Source organism: Arachis hypogaea, chromosome 1 (genome assembly GCF_003086295.3).
Source record: "Arachis hypogaea cultivar Tifrunner chromosome 1, arahy.Tifrunner.gnm2.J5K5, whole genome shotgun sequence".
NCBI lineage: Eukaryota > Viridiplantae > Streptophyta > Magnoliopsida > Fabales > Fabaceae > Arachis > Arachis hypogaea.
In genome coordinates, this window is record NC_092036.1 from 12,220,348 (window position 1) to 12,237,258 (window position 16,911).

Sequence of the window (16,911 nt, forward strand, 5' to 3'; positions counted from 1 at the left end):
ATTTACCTTATCGCAAGATTGTTAGATCAATTTCTTAATGCTCATTTTGGTCCTGTTCTCATCAACTCGGCTTATTTACATGTATATTTATTTGTGAATATTTGAACACTGAATAACAACCCAAAACTAATAGAAATATGTGTGAGGGAAGGTTCACAATTTTAAAGAGAATATACAAAACTATAAAACAAACTTAAATACAAGTTTTTTTTTTTTCCAAACAAAAACCGGGTAAACTGAATCCACTTGTTCAGTGCCTTTTATGAACTTCGTCTATCTTGTTCTGCTGTTCGGAGCACTTGATTTGCCAATGATGAAAATGACTTTGCTGTGTCTTGCATTTCTGCAGTTTTAACATTAATGCCCTGCAAAATCATAAGAGTGAAATGTGAAAAATGAAGAACATACTTCTTTTTTTGTGTTCTGCATTTTTTGTGTTAAACCAAAATATTTTACCTGCAGTTTGTTCAAGTTCTCACGCAGCTTGCTTTCCGACAGTTTAGCAGCACTTGTTTCCTGCATTATCAGATTTTTTTTGAATCTTTTTTTTTTCTAATGCATCTTAGGAGATTATTAAAAACTTCAAGTATGAATTATGTGCTAAAGCATAGTTTTCTCACTACTCTATGGTGGTCTAGCCAAGAAGTACTCGATGATTAGACAAAATATAACAAGAATCTTTGTCAGAATTTACGGCGGCGATTCAATAACAAGTGGTGGGATCAACCTTTTCGTTGCAAGGCCAAGGAGTAAGGACAATGTCACCTCATTCTGGTGACAAAGTTCTAGTTCTCGAATATTTTCCGAGTCTAATTATCGATAAAAAAGTTTGTGTTAGTTTTTTCAAATGGTAGTCGCTAGACCTACGAAACCACGATTACTTGATTAATAAGTTTACTGAGATTAACTAACTATGATGACTGAGAAGCTCGCATAAGTAGATGGATTGTTATGTGATGAAAATGGAAATTCCATGCATGATAGTGATAGAGGATGCATACTCAGGAAGATATATATTACTTACATTGGAACAAGAATAAGAAGAGAATCCATATTTTTTCTTAATTTGATCAACTGTTCCGGCTTGCTCTTCTTGTTGATCTTCCTTTGCTGATGTTTTGTGAATGTTTCCCTTCATCTCTTTCAACTTACCTGCATTTGGATGCTCAATTCAACTAATTTAGCTAGTGTTCAATGTTTAATCGTCTTCATTTATATCTTACGAAGCAAAAGTTCTTAGCTAGTTAGAATTGATTTTGATGTAAAGTGATTTATGTTTGGTAGTTCCTAAAACTTTCCACTTCTCCCAAAATCAACCGAAGAACATGAGAGAATAATTGACTCACAAGAAGTAAAACTGAATTGAGTCATTTTCCCACTAACCTTTTAGAGCATGAAACTTTCCAGCCAATTTCTTCTTGTTAAGGGCTCCCAATCCCAATTTGTTTTGTTCTCTGTGTTTTTCTTCATGATCATCTATGTCAATGTCATCTATACAAGAACAATTAAGAACATCTCAGATTGTATATAGAAATTCTATGAATACAGACTCATGCCTTAGATAATGTAAGTATTTATACCTATATTTAGATCAAGATCATCTTCATCAGCAGTCAGGTTATCATTATTATCTGCCTCAGAAGAAAAATTCGGATTCGAAAAGATCACTGAGAGTTCCCGGATACTTTCTTTTGAATCTTCTATTTCCGCAATTGAGGCATGCTTTTCTTTACCACCGGTGAGATCTTTGATAACTGAGCTGAATATTCCCTAGGGGAAGCCAAAGAGCAAAGCAAGCACTATTACTTCCAAAGATAACATCAGCTAAGAACAGATCAAGTGAGGAGAATATGATATGAAATCTAACTCAATATTGTAGTTTGTCACAATCCATTGCTGTAAATCTTTTGGGATATCGAGCACCTTTGCCAACAGATAGTTTGCAAAGTTTAATAAAGTTTGTGTGTACCTTTTTCTTTTCCTTATGAATGGCTTGGCTAGGGACAAGCTCTTCTTGTGATGCCATCCTTTCTTTGCTGTAAATGGTGCTGAGAGAATCCAAAAGCCTAGAATGAAGTCAAGCAATTTGTGAGAATGAATTACTTAGATGCATGGATGCTTCAAATTAGTATTTTAAGTTAAATATTCATATATACTATCTTCTTTCTCATACTATCTTCTTTAGTATTTTAAGTTAAATATTCTCCTAGTTTTATATCATATATTTGTTAGAAAGGTAAGAGAGAACAGTAGAGAAAAAATTTGTCCAGTTATGCGGAATGATACAATATAGAAGCATATTTATAGGCCCTAAAAGAATCGAAATAATAAAGACGTAATATCCTATAATAAATATTCAGATATGCTAAATAATGTTAATTGATCTAATTGATCCTAATTATACTTTAACAAAATAGAATATTCATATTGCCCTCAAAATAAATAGAACTTGAAAGGAATTATTTTGATTCAACCAGCGCGATTTAGTAAATTAGTTATAGTAACCGATTCTATAAATCCATAAAGTTCTCAATGGAATAATTCATTTTATTATTAATTAAGAATTTTGTATATAGCTAGAACAACTTCACAAATTGCAAATAATTGCAAATATTAATTTGTTAAGAATGAACCGAATTGAAGCTATAGTATCATCATTAGCTAGAATCGAAATATTCGCGAGATCGGATCACAATTTGTATCGATTAAACAAATCGTTGGAATTTCCAAAGTGATACATTCTCTAAGAGTGGTATACTCCTCTTATTGATCAACGATTATGAAAATATCGGGTAAGCCAGTCATGTATTTAATGTCACCCAAATAGGTTTCTAAGTACTATAACTGTCTCTTTAAAATAGGGTAAACTATGGATGCTGCCCCTTTTTTTATCTGTTCTCAAGGACATGAACTTATGAAATCTCGTTTCTGTACTATACTATTTAGTTAGTATGCCGCTGAGCCAATTTTTTATTAACATAATGACAACTAGCTCTTGTTGCGACCTGTGCTATTAAATCCGCATCTTTATTTTTTGTGCTAACAAGTAAAAATTGTTTTCCCTTATTTGCCGCATCAAAAACCAAATCACAAAGCTTTTCATAAAAAGCCAGCCGTTTTGTAAGATTTAGAATATGAATACCTTATGTTTTGTTTTTGGATATATAAGGTGTCAAAAAATATCTTTAAATTCCCAGTGTTCCATATCAGAAACGAGTTTTCAAGAAACTACTAGAGTTTTGGTTGAAAGGTCTGTAAGAGAAAGTTGTTTTGGGGGAAATGATACCCGTTGGTATCGGATTCAAAATGGAAACACTCTCCAACTCTGCCCCAGACGCCGCCGCCACCACCACCACCACCAATGACGGTGAGAAAGCGACGGCCTCTCAGGTGATCACTCCTGAATTTAGGCTTGCAAATCACTTATTACTCTCGAAAGAAAGCGGCGGTTACAAGAACGTTGCCTTTTCTCCTTTGTGCATCAAACTCCTTCTTGGCATTGTTGCCGCCGGGTCCAACGGCCCGGTTTGTGACGAACTCCTCTCGTTCCTCCGGTCAGAATCCATCAACGATCTCAACTCCGTCGCAACACAGCTCTTGTCCTCCTTGCTTGTGGACCGTTCTTCGAGCGGCGGACCTCACCTCTCTTTCGCGAATGGTGTTTGGGTTGACAAAACCCTATCTCTAAAGCCTTCCTTCTCACAAGTATTGGAGAATACTTACAAGCCTACTTTGGCTTCACTTGATTTCACAAATAAGGGTGAAGTAGCGAAGGAGATTAACTCATGGGCTGAAAGGGAGACGAAAGGCGTTGTTAACAACATCATTGATCCTTATTCAATCGAATTGAAGGATGTGATCATGGCTAACACACTCTACTTCAAAGGATTATGGAGAGATAGTGGCACCTTCAGAGAAAAAGATACACAGGATGGTGACTTTCATCTCTTGGATGGTGGTGGCTCAGTGAAGGTTCCCTTCATGGATGGAAGTCACAACCATTACGCCATTGCTCATCATTATCAAGATTTCAAGGTCCTCAGTCTTAATTACAAGGAAGCCAGCGAAAATGGCCCCAAAAGGATGTACGCCATGCACATTTTTCTTCCTGATGAAATCAACGGCTTGCCGGCTTTGGTCGAAAAGGTATGTACTGAATCTGAATCTCTTGAAAACATGCTCCCGAACGGTTATAAAAACTTAGGTGTGTTAAAGATCCCAAGATTTAGGCTATCTTTTATGGTTGAGGCTTCTCCAATGTTAAAGAAGATGGGTTTGGTGTTACCATTCATGGAAGGAGCTTTGACTGAAATGGTGGAGGAGAGAGCTGCGTATATTTCCGACATTATCCAGAAATGCATCATTGAAGTGAACGAAGAAGGGACCAAAGCTGTTGCAGCTGGAAGGTTGCAAATACCTACCACTGCAGGAAGAGGAAGAAGAACAAGGGAGAAGCCTCCTCCTCCTTTTGACTTTATTGCAGACCATCCATTCTTGTTTCTGATCAGAGAACAATTTACTGGAACTGTTCTTTTTGTTGGTCAAGTGCTCAATCCTCTTTACGGTTAATGCCATGGTTATCAATATACCAAAAACCTCAAATTACTAGGTTACTGGTGAGTTATTGGTCCAACTTTATGATATGAAGACGATTCGATGCGAATGCTAATTGATCTAATTGATCCTCATTATACTCTAACAATATTAAAGCCGAGTTGTATCTTGTAACTTCTAACTTCTAAGCACAGTCTTATCCTCGTATATGGTAGTATTTTTGTGGTTTATTAAGAAATTACCTGAAAATTTTTCTTTGGACCAATGCTGAGAACACAAGAATTTCTTGATCACCACTAACCTGTAAAAATGGAATTTGGGTCAATTACTTGAATCAAACAAATGTATAAGCTTTTACAAGTAAAAAAATATGGCCATACCAAAACAAGATCTCCTCTTGATGAACAACACATCTGGATGTCAGAAAATGATCCATGTTTTGGAGGCGAATAGTTGAAACCTCTAATAGAAGTCTCCACAATCAAGGATAATTCCGGCAAAGACCTAAATATTTGAAGTGTGTGTCTAGTTATAAAACATTTCGCTAAAAAGGCGAAATACTTGACGTGCAAGCCAGAAATTATGAATAATTTAAGTCATAATTTGTGTTATATACTCTTCTCATTACCTTAATTCTACTTTTCCATTGGTGAAAAGGAGCGCAAGGCCAATATCATTATTGCTGTGAAATGTTGATGCCCAGCAACATGAAGAAGAATGAAACTTCTTCTTATAGAGCACCTTTTTTGTTCCCTGTAATGCAAGAAAAGCTTGTTGCAAGCATTGGCTAACAAATAATTTTCTTGTTAGACATGATTCTGGATTGTTATTATGGCATCATGCATTAAATTAAATTACCTGAACAGCATGAACTAATGAATAGACATACAAAGCCTTCTCAGAACAAAGCAGAATATGTGATTGCTTTGTTGTTGCATCCTCACTGTTACCCTGTCCATCTGTGTACAATGATATTAATAATCACCTCTATCTTTCTGATAGTTTGCTTCATAAATATCAGCATTCAACAATATTATTAAACTATATTGATCCTAAACAGAATAAGCATCTGCATTGAGTTCTTGATAAATTTGATCATTATGTTATCTTTTGTATAGGCTTACCCAACACCTGCATAAATAGAGCTCTAGAGGGCTTCTTTGGATGAACACTTCCATTGCCAAGTGTGTTTCCAGTTTCACTATCAAGTGCAAGAATAGATGAGTCCTTTGTTCCGACCACTAGAATGTTCTTCTCAAAACCCTGCAGACTGCATGTTAGGAAGTGTAGATCGACAATGCCGGCGGATATTTCGCTAGCAATGTTTTTCTGATACAGCAATGTTGGTCCATCCATGCTAAAAACTGAAACCTGTAACAAACAATAGTTAAGGAACTAAAAATCCAAACAAATGATAAGGGTTAATATAAATGCAAAACTCACATATTTTCTTACAACTCAGGTATCTGACCTCAAATTCATATCTAAGGATACTTTTGGACAATGAGCGAAAAACACATTTTCAAGATTGAAATAAAAAGGTATAAAGTATAATCTCACATGTCCTTGATCAGAACCAACTGCAAGATGTGTTGAACTGTGATTTATGTTCATAGAAAGCACAGCACCATTAGTCTTCAGAACTTTTACACTCTGGATTATATGATCAGTTCCTTTCTTTGAACCGCCTGCACAAAGAGGAATCGAAATGAAAGTTGCTGTTAATTAAAATATTTAAGAGTTTTAGCTTTCTGATAACAAAGAAAATTCTATATTCTATGTCATACCAGTAAGAGACATGAAGCTGTTGGTAGTATATGGTTCAGGTTTGAATCTAAATAAGCGAACCTGTTAATCATGTTTATGGAAAACATATTATAACTAGGAAAGGATGAAAATTTAAGAAAATGATCACAATGTATCATCGAAGAAATCTAACCGTTCCGCTTTGATCACCAGAAACAAGAAGAGGATATGTGCTATCAAAAAATAATGCTGTCAAGGGTATGCCACTTAAAGAAAAATCATTTTCACTCTGCATTAAGATCAAGGAAAAAGATTAAGAAAAGAACTTATGACTGAAATTATGCTAACTATTAAGTTCTAAATCATGAACATGGAAAAGGGGACTTGATTACAAACTTTTAAACTAACAATAAAGATCCAATTGAAAATTAATTGAAACTATTGGGACGTCTAGGATAATTTAACCACGAAAAAATATTACCTGTTGCTTTAACTGCAGAATTGGGATGAAAAGGGGACATGAAGCATCCCAGAAGTTTAGAGCACCATTGCTGTGTCCAGTTATGTACAGATTTTGAACTTTTGAGAATCCAGTAAACTTTGCAGAACTCATCAGTGTAGACCCGTCCTTTTGATTAGTTTCGACCATAATAAGTGGTGGATAATTTTTTATCAGCTCTCTATAATACTATGTCACCATAGAAAAGAAAATCACAAACAAGTACATTAGCATAGAAGATGTAAATTTCAAGAAAGAATGAATATATGGATTAAATTTCAGGAGCACTCATTAAATGTGCTTCATAAGTATGCAAGTATTTCTTGCAGACTATGCAGCTTAATGGAGTGTCCGTGCTTCTTATGTCGAGTGAAAAACAATCCAAATTCATAACCCCTATTAATTTATTACCTCCTCTTCAATGTTTAATACATCGGTAGTGTTGGATATGAATTTTGAAGTTGTGATGCTTGAATCTGCAAATGGTAATTTCACAGTCACTTCCTTTGGAAGTGAGGGTGAGGACTTGGATTGGCTTTGTATCAGATATCTTTCAATCAAGCCATCATCATATTGATATATATGGCCTGATTTCCCAATCAGAATCAAAGATTCTTGTCTGTGCTTGCTTTGTTCATTTGAAGCTGCTGATATGAGCTCCATGGCAACACAACTTTCAGACAAATGAAGGCCCAACTTAATCGTGCGAGATTCTATGTTATCATTCAATAACACTACCTGCATCATAGAAAGTTTCAACCATGATCTCAAGAATTTCTATCTAGGTTAATTACTATAGAACTTTTACTTATCTAGGATAGAAATTCTGAAAAGTTAGTATGAAAATTAAAGAAATAAACCTAGAAGCATCTGAAAGTATTTTGAAGAATCCGGTATCACACAAATACAAACAAGCAATTCTGATAATATTTTCAGCAAAAACATGCGAATACCTGCAATGAGTTTAAAGAAGATGCATCATCACAATCTCCCATGACATATAATCTACTAGCCTTCCCTTCAGCATAAATCCATTTCATTGATCCTATGGGAATTTTCTCTGACTTGTATCCCAAGTTAAGTTTAAGAAGAGGAGTGTTCTGTGTAGTATTATGATCCGGCGCTGATGCTGAACTGTCTCGTCCGATGTTTAGGGAAGGGATACTCCAAATGAAGATCTCTCCGTTGTTGTAGCCTACAACAACTTTGCTTCCAAAAGGACATGACCAACATGCAGAAGAAACTTTCTTTGTTTCACTATGGAGTGGTTGTGACATGTTTCCACCAGTTTTGGAAACAGTTTTGCTTTCTCTAATATCCCACAAAATTATCTGGCCATTTCTAAAGATTATCAGAACCCTGCATTGAAACAAAAAACAGAAACTTGAATTGACTGAAATTTTTATACTGCCATCGCATCAAAATTAAGTCTTTTCGTATGCACTCGAGTGTGTAATAGTACAAAAGTTTTCAATCAAGTTCTTACAGCTTAAACATTTCAAATTCATTTCCAATATTTTGTACAAACATTTTTCAACCAGGTCCATAAGAATTATCACAAAACTTTATAATGTATGAAAACTTTATATGGCAATGTATCATTTGGTATGTACTATGTAGGTTTGATCACAAAATGTTAGAACTAGGGATCCAATTACAAACTTCTATATAACTTATAGAGACTTGATTACAAACTTTAAAATTATAGAGACCTAATTGAAATTTGTGGAAAATCTAGAGATAATCTTGAGAGTAATTTCACCTTTTACTTTCCGCTGCTGGTTGAGGCAGAATATGTGTCACAACAGTATCATCAGGCACTTCAGAATCTCCTAAATAATGTGATTAAGGAACTTAAGCTCAAAGAATTAATGAATCAATGTTAATTAACTATTCTACAGCAAAATAGATACTAATGTATCTCAAATTCTCACCGTAAGAAGCCGAGAGGGGTATTGTGTACTGCATTTGAACCATATGCCAAGGTTCTTGATCAATCTTCAACACTGAAATATTACCATTAGAATATCCAATGTACCTGCCAATGGAAAAATGCATATGATAAATTTTGGACCTCCCTCAAAAATTAATTTTTGATAGTTTAGCATGAATTGTGCATATTATTACTTACATATATAGGCTATGTTGTATGACTGCAAAGGAAGTGATTTCTTCCTTCACAATGTAAGCATCTGACAAAAGTTTCTTGTCTATGTCCCAAACCTAAATATGATATTTCTTAGAAGAATCAATTAACTTACTAGCACATTATTTTTTGCTTTCGATATTGTAATGTAATGTAATATCAGTGCAAAGGAGTTTTACATTGTCAACCAATAGAAATTTTAAGGAAGTGTCAAGTCATGATATATGACCACCAATTATAACTATCTATGATGATTTGCTATCTATTAGTTGACCTGTAAAAGTGTTTCGCACTGTCAATTCATAGAAATTATTCTCAACAATGCAATGCAGAGGCAGCTAGACAAATTGTTATAAATGCAAGAGAAAGTTAACTTGCCTCAATATGATTATTGGAAGTAACATTTATAAGAATGCCTTGGTTCTGGATGAACTGCATTATATCAAATGTGAATTTCAATGTGAGTGTTACAATACAATGCATACTTATATGTGTATATATCTTATATATAGGGAAATTTGATCATGAAAAGTAAGGGCCATCACCTGTAAGAACTTGCTAGGCAATGGCTCACTAGATTCAAGTAGGCCTTGGGAATTACCTTTACCATATAGTTTAATCCGACCATCCCTTTTTGGAAATAAATCTCAACACAATCAGTTTCGACTTGAAGCTTATGAGGACAAAAAAAGGATCTCATTTAATAACACTTAACATGTTCAAATATTCCATTTCCATGATAGATTTCACATAGGAAAGAGTACAACAACACAAAACCAGTTAAGTAAAAAGAATTATCCACGAAAGACGACAAAGTTACTCGTGAAAGAACAAAAATTCTTCAAATACACTCAAAAGACTCGTTGACAAAACTATTGAAAAGACTTAGAATTAGGCTAGGGCCAAGGGGAATGAATGAAATTACTTTGTTGAAATGGCCAGTATCACGTGAGTATTGTCAAAAGCAAAGTTTGCAGCACCAGATGGCACCCCATTATGAAATAACAACCTTGGATCCACATCACTTGCTTTTAATCCATCTGAGGAATTTCCTCCTGGCTGCAACCATGAATGCAATGCAATGTTAAGTCTGTATTTGTTTGAAGTTTGAAGTAAGCTAAAGATAGTTGGTACAGATTGTATAGATTCTATATGTTTTTAATAATAAATTTTCTAAGCTATCAAACTCTTTAGTAGAATAACTAAAGAAGTTCAACTAGCTACCAACTGTACTAAAGTCTCTGTGATTAAAGTAGCATAACACTTATTCTATCAGGCTGCATTTGGAAGGAAATCGGAGACTGAGATTTTCTGTATTATATTTGGTATAAAATATATTAGATTGAATTATGTCTTGATATTATATTTAATTTAAGATAAATATAAAAATTAAAAAATAAATTTAAAATTTGAGAAATTAAATAAAAATATATTTAAAAAAAATATTATTAAAATTTCAATCTCCTTATAAATCTCTCACTTTCTAAGTACAGGAGAGACTGAAATTTTAAGCTCATGATTCAAATTTAATTCCAATCTCTAACCATCAAACACTATCTCATAGTCATAGACACAAAATAGATTAATTGAATATGCGAATATGGGACTCCAACTTTTTGAATCCACAAAAATGAAACTAAAATCTTAGTCCAATTCCATTGCTTGTTGGGACACTTGTTTAGTTCCCTGAATCCCAGGGCCTTGGATTCTGGTGGGGAGAGTAAGTGAGCAACACGTTTCATAGAATTAGAAACATTAATGCAAGAAAAATGGTCCACACAAAAGACCTTCTAATTAAAAATACCACCGACCACTGTTCTCAAAGTTGGATAACACCGTATCTTTTTCCAATCTTCACTATTTGGTCAACAATTCAGCATTAAACAGTTAATATGACTTTTTTGTATATGTACTAAAAAGAATTTTTCTAAACCAATTCCTATTTATATTCGGTTCTTCAAACAGAATACAAAATGTCCGGAAAATGAAATTTGTTTTATTAAATTAATCAAATATTAGAGAAATGAAATTCAAAAATTAATTTGATATTATAATAAATTAAAATATTTTAAACAATTATCTAATCATATACACTACATTATAATTAAAAGTGTTTTCGTCATACAGTAATTACTTTTGAAAGTCACCTATAAAAGCATATACAAGATAATATTAAAATTTCTTTTTTTTGTGTGTAGTAGCGTAATATTAAAGCATATAAAATGATCCAACCTGCTCAAATTCTAATATATTGTGAAGACTACTAACTACACTAAGGAGCCATATTTCACACCAAAATTAATTTTTCTTAAAAACTAAATAAAATACAATCCTGATAGATAACTAGTAAAAATCTAATAAACAATAAATCAATAAATATTTTTAAATTATATTTTGTATTAATTATTTGTTATTAATTTAAATTTTATTTTTAAAAAATATAAAATTATTAATTATTAATTACAGTTATTTAAAATTAACTAGTTAAAAATTATTTACCTATATTTTCTTTTTTTTGAGAATGTCATTGGTATGTTTCATTTTTCTATTAAACAAAAAAGGTTGAAGGTAGATCCAGATTACATGTAAAATAATATATAATCGAAGCTCGAATATCTAAGTTGAGAATCAGATGAAGGAAATTTAAAGGGGAATGAATCGATGCTGAGAATAAGAAGTAGATTGAAGTGTAATTTTAGGTATAACTAGGAAGTTGAGAATGAATAATGAAGAAGAAGAGGAAGAAAGAATTGAGAATGGAATTGAAATGAATAATGATCGATCTGACCTTCTTGATGGAGGCTTTTTCAACCAGCTTCTTCACGGCGAACATTGTTCAAATAATCTTAGAGAGGATATGAATTCATAGAAAGCAAATTGAAGAAGAAGAAGAAGTGGGGAATGTGCGTAGTTTGTGGCAGTTTGCAGTATCTGGTTCTGAAGAAGAGGTGATTGATGAAAATATATACAATGCTTTTTCAAAGAACAGAAAGCACAACTAAACCAAAGATTCTTCTCACTTATGACAATGATGTTAATAGATTTCATCCTTTTTCTTTTGGCTACCAAATTTAACGGTTGAAAATTCAGTAAAATTTAATTAAGAGGTATTAGATAATAATTTAATTAAATTTATTAAATTATTTAATAATTTTTAACTGCTAACATAAAATTAACTCCATATGAATTATGTCAATTTAAGTATAATGGTAATATCTAGTTTAAAAGTTAGTTAATTAGTCTCCTTATACAAATGTTAAAAATTTGAATCTTATTTTATATATATGATAATTTATTGTTCAGCCATAAATTTTTAAATTAAACTCCGATTCTGTTTAAATTAATTCTTCGCATGTTGAGCTATACTGTAAAAAAAAAATGTCTAAGTTTGAAAAAATAACTGAATAATTTTACAATTATAATTTAGAATTTATGCAAATAAATTTAAATAAATACAATATTATGTAATTTTTTTAAAATAAAAATAATTAAATTTTATTTTTTTATGTGTATGTAAATTATAATTTTAAACTAGGATTTAAAAATATATATAATTTACGTTTTAAAATTACAATTTACTAAAACTTATACTTATTGAGTTACAGAGAAATTATTATATATTTTTACAAGAAAATATGTAATTTATAAATAGCCAACCACAAATAAGTTAAGACAATTATTAATTTCTTTTCCATAACAATATAATTATTTCTAGTGTTCTATAACTATTTGTTGAGATGATTGCCCAAAAATATGCTGAAATTTAGTTTAGGATTTTCCTAATGAACTTTTTAAAAATATTGTCGATATATAGTATAAAAGTAGAGAATTTTGTTTTTCTCAAAAATGCATTAAAAAAATTTAAGAATTTATATCATCTTCTATTAAAATTGTTTCTTTTAGCCTAGAGTAGGGTTAACTCTTTTCAGTTAAAAAAACATGTCTTCTCTCCAAATGACTCCTTTTATTTTTAGAAGAAAACAAAATCTACAAAAATGAAAAATAGAGAAAATCTAAGTTATAGCGGATAGGATAAGATTTATCAAAAAGACATATATGCTTGACTATGTGTAGTGTTAAAATGTTTAATCTCACTCACTCACTTTGACTTTGTCTTCACTCTTTAGAACATGTTACTGTTTTCCTCGAACAATTTAGATCCTACACGTGTCAGCTGTTGATAGCATAGTGGGACCCAAACCATGGATGGTGGAGCCCACACATTATTACATATACGTGGCACAACCGAAAGGACTTTGCTTCATCCAATTGCGTTTTCTCTTCTCCCAACCCCCCTTTTATTTCTGGAAATTTTATTACTATCTTTTTGGATTGCTTGGTACCATTAACGTTAATGTTAATGTTACCTAATGTTAAGTTATGTTAATCAATTTAGATTAGTCGATAATCAGTCTACTTAAATAACAATCCCACTATATATATATATATATATTATTGAAGAGGTTTCCATCACTTGCATGTGCATCTTCGATGGAAACGAGCAACAGAAGTATAGAACTTCGAAAAAATTTAAAATGTATCGGTATATTAGTATTTTAATAATTTTAATTGTTAATTTTAATTATAAAAATATATATAATTAAAATTAATAACTAAAAATTATTAAAATATTAGTATATTGATATCCTTAAAAAGTTTTTCTAAAATTTTTTAACTATATACCAATTTATCAGATTGACATGTGCCTGTTTTTACATTATTACAAAAAATAAAGAAGGTATTTGATAGAAAAAAAATTACCCCATCAAATTGTATACCTTATTACATAACGTAACGTTTTGTCTCTTATAAAAGGTCCACATGGTAGAACTATTTTGAATTCTAAAACTTGAAAGCGAAAACAAGTGTGGTGTGACCTTTACCCTGCTTCTTTTACGTACATGAAATTATTACAACTGCTTCAATGACAAATAATATCAATCAAATATCTTATCTGCCACGAAAATCTTGTGAACTCTGACCTCATCATGAATGTGTTTTTTTTTTTTGGTTATTTTAAATAGATTAACAGATCCCAATCTTAAATATTACATCACAAACTCACATACTTAACATTTTTAAAAAGTTCTTATCCACCACTTGACATTACCAAAGTTTGATCCCGAATATAACATATAGCATTTGTTTTGAGGTATTGAGATATAGATTGAGAAATCGAGATTCAGTATTATGTTTGTTGGTTCTGGTACTAAAATTTCTATCTCTGTCTTCGAAATTTTAGTATTTCAGTACCTCTAAAAAGTAGGAACACAGGGGACTAAAACTTTTAGAGATGGAGACTGAAATTTTAATAATATTTTATACTTAAAATACATTCATTTCAATCAATCAATTCCAATTTTACTTTTTTGTACAAATTAAATTAGAATTTTATTTTTGTTTCAACTTTTATCTTTCACTTTGTACCAAATAGAATATTAAGATTTATTTCAATCTCTCTCTCTTAATTTCTGTCTCTCAATTTAAGTCTTTTCATCTCTCTCTCCACCAAACACTACCAAAAAACATGCTAATGTGCTTTCTCAATTAGGTTTATAAATGTGTTTGAATGTTTTTTTTTGGTCATGGAGAAGGCCTGAAACAGGCCCTACCCAAAAAAACTCCAATAAAATTCAAAACAGTACAGCGTATTCTCTCTCCCTCCCAATACTTAAATTTATCCAAAAAACTAGAACCCTTTTGTTTTGGCCATGTGTTATTTTTGGGCCGTGGGCCATGTGTTTGAATGTTTCCATTTAGAAAAATGGAGCTCAATGGGTCAATGAATAGAAAAGTGGGCCACGATTTTGAACAAAAAAGGCCCAATGGTAACTACACAAAGAAGGTCACACTTGTATGACAAAAAATATCCAAATTATTAAAATATATTTTTGTTAATATAGTTTGTTTTAATTATTTTGTTAATGTTTATAATTTTATCAAATTTTAAATTAGGTTCTTTAAAAATTTGTGAATTAAATCCTTATATTAGATATTAGAAAAAAATTTGCAAATAAATCCTTATTAATTGTTATTTTTTAAGAAAATACACAATAATTTTAAAATATTTATTTTTTATAATATTTTATAATCCATTCTATATCAAGTACAAAATTAAATATTCTAAAAAAATTATTTTTTTTTAAAAAATAGTTAATTAACTTATTTTATTATCTAATATAATTATTAATTACAAAATCTTAAAATATAAAAATTTAATTAAAATTTTGGTAAAATTATAAAAAATGTCAAGAGTAATTGAGCTATTAAACTACGAACCAAATATTTCCTCTATAAAATACTTAGGAGGAATTACTTAGTCATCATACTTAAACTCTAATGGTAAGAAGAAAAAAAATACAAAAAAAAATGATAATACTAGATAGATAAAATAAATTAAAATGTATTTTATTTAATATTTATTAATTATTGTAACAATTAATAAATGCTAAAATGCAAGTTTTGGCTGACTTTTGCTAAATTTTTTTAGTTACTAAATATTTTTGAAAAAATATAACCTTAAATAGTTGTATATATTTTGGTATTTAGTTTAGAAAGATATAACAAATGAGCCAAAACCCCCCTAAATACAGGATCTGTGTTTATGTTCGAATAATATAAGGAAAGAAAGTGATATAATAAGAAGAGGACAAAAATAAATTATTAATAATAAAAAATCCAAAATTGGAAGGTGCTATCTGGCGCCAAATGGAGCCCTCATGGGCATGCATGATCCAACTACATCACCACACCCCTCTTAGCTGTTTTGTTACGTGAGATCTGAAATATTCAAAGATTCCAAACATATATATGATGCTAAATTTTCATTCCATAATAAAAATTATTACAAATTTTAATTAACACCTGTAATTCCTTATGATGACTTCAACTTTTATGTCATTATATTTTGCTTGGAAAGTTCCATGTTTATATTCTTTCTTGCTTATTCAGATTACGGAATTAATATATATGTTTGTATTCACCAACAAATACAATGAACAAAGGACAAATTCACAAGAAACTTACAAATATGATTAACTGTTACATATGATCAAAACACTTCCATTATTTGATAAAAATATTTCCTTGTTCAAACCGGAAACGCAAAGAAATTCACAAGAGAAAGTTTTTTTTTATTTGCTCATGAGCTATGGTCTATGGTTTAATACTTTAACGAGTAAAATGACAATTAGATCTCAAACATATTGATCTTGAACTAATTTATTTTTAAAGAAAAAAAGTATTCATTAGATCTTTTAAAATAGTAAACGATGGATATGTATGTCCTTCTGTTAATAAATAAATAATGCGAAATAAAACTGAATTGTCCATATATTTCACTATTTACAGTGATGCATGTATTGTTACTATCACATAAGCAGAAAAACGAGGTAGTTTTGGACATTGAAACATTTATTATCTTTTGATTAGCAAATATCATGTTCTCTATTTATCACAAATCCTATTAAAATAAGTGAAATTTCGCTCCAAAAATTATTATTCACATTACTATCTCTTATAGATAGACATGTCAGAATAATTAATAGTATATATAAGCATCACTATTAGGTTTTAGTTGATAAATTGATAAAATGACATCATGTGACTACCGTTTGCTATCGTGAATGACCAAATTGATACTTTTTTTAGGGACTAATTTATCCGAAGTCAAAATCTTTAGGGATCTAATTGTTATGTTACTCTACTTTAATTAAACATGTAATAAGAAAGAAAATTTATCAAAAAATAAAAGAAAATAAAGAGAATGATTAGCAAATAATAAAGAAAATTTATTGAACATTGAGGACTTGTTCATTACAGCTTCTTCCTTTGTCATCATCATTCTTTTCTTTTCTTTTTATCTCAAATAAAGTTTAAAGCCTTTACTATTTATTTTTGTCTACACAATCCTAGTTCATAGTTTTCCACCTTTTCATGTCACACAAACACATTCTGTATTCATTCA

General features: G+C 31.0%; 2 protein-coding genes and 1 pseudogene across 3 annotated transcripts; 1 reads left to right on the forward strand and 2 right to left on the reverse strand.

Moving 5' to 3' along the window:
• Positions 1 to 55: 55 nt before the first annotated feature.
• Positions 56 to 11,991, reverse strand: LOC112797247 (uncharacterized). Of its 2 annotated transcripts, XM_025840080.3 has the most exons (24): positions 11,734 to 11,991; positions 9,871 to 10,004; positions 9,491 to 9,575; positions 9,324 to 9,377; positions 8,931 to 9,022; positions 8,734 to 8,837; positions 8,562 to 8,631; positions 7,753 to 8,158; positions 7,211 to 7,537; positions 6,782 to 6,988; positions 6,494 to 6,589; positions 6,342 to 6,402; positions 6,115 to 6,242; positions 5,679 to 5,925; positions 5,413 to 5,513; positions 5,183 to 5,307; positions 4,935 to 5,058; positions 4,797 to 4,855; positions 1,970 to 2,066; positions 1,581 to 1,770; positions 1,384 to 1,491; positions 1,025 to 1,152; positions 457 to 516; positions 56 to 365 (listed from the first exon to the last, which is right to left on the reverse strand). In XM_025840080.3, the coding sequence occupies exons 1-24, from the start codon at positions 11,776 to 11,778 to the stop codon at positions 261 to 263; spliced, it is 3,153 nt and encodes a 1,050-aa protein (XP_025695865.1). In that variant the 5' UTR covers positions 11,779 to 11,991; the 3' UTR covers positions 56 to 260. The 2 variants fall into 2 exon arrangements, with proteins under 2 accessions (XP_025695865.1, XP_072089452.1); XM_072233351.1 differs by lacking the exon at positions 8,931 to 9,022 and having other exon boundaries at positions 11,734 to 11,948.
• Positions 2,529 to 3,164, reverse strand: LOC140184417 (small ribosomal subunit protein uS2c-like; annotated as a pseudogene).
• On the forward strand, positions 3,126 to 4,725 carry LOC112797279 (serpin-ZX). Its single transcript, XM_029297600.2, has one exon. The coding sequence runs from the start codon at positions 3,280 to 3,282 to the stop codon at positions 4,567 to 4,569; it is 1,290 nt and encodes a 429-aa protein (XP_029153433.1). The 5' UTR covers positions 3,126 to 3,279; the 3' UTR covers positions 4,570 to 4,725.
• Positions 11,992 to 16,911: the final 4,920 nt, after the last annotated feature.

What these genes read in the sequence shown, in the direction of transcription:
- LOC112797247 (XM_025840080.3), bottom strand. Translation starts at nt 11,778, where the DNA reads ATGTTCGCCGTGAAGAAGCTGGTTGAAAAAGCCTCCATCAAGAAG. An exon ending in CTTCCAATAATCATATTGAG is followed by an intron (nt 9,023 to 9,323) that starts GCAAGTTAACTT and finishes TATCATATTTAG; the next exon opens with GTTTGGGACATAGACAAGAA. An exon ending in CAAGAGGAGATCTTGTTTTG is followed by an intron (nt 4,856 to 4,934) that starts GTATGGCCATAT and finishes CCATTTTTACAG; the next exon opens with GTTAGTGGTGATCAAGAAAT.
- LOC112797279 (XM_029297600.2), top strand. Translation starts at nt 3,280, where the DNA reads ATGATACCCGTTGGTATCGGATTCAAAATGGAAACACTCTCCAACTCT.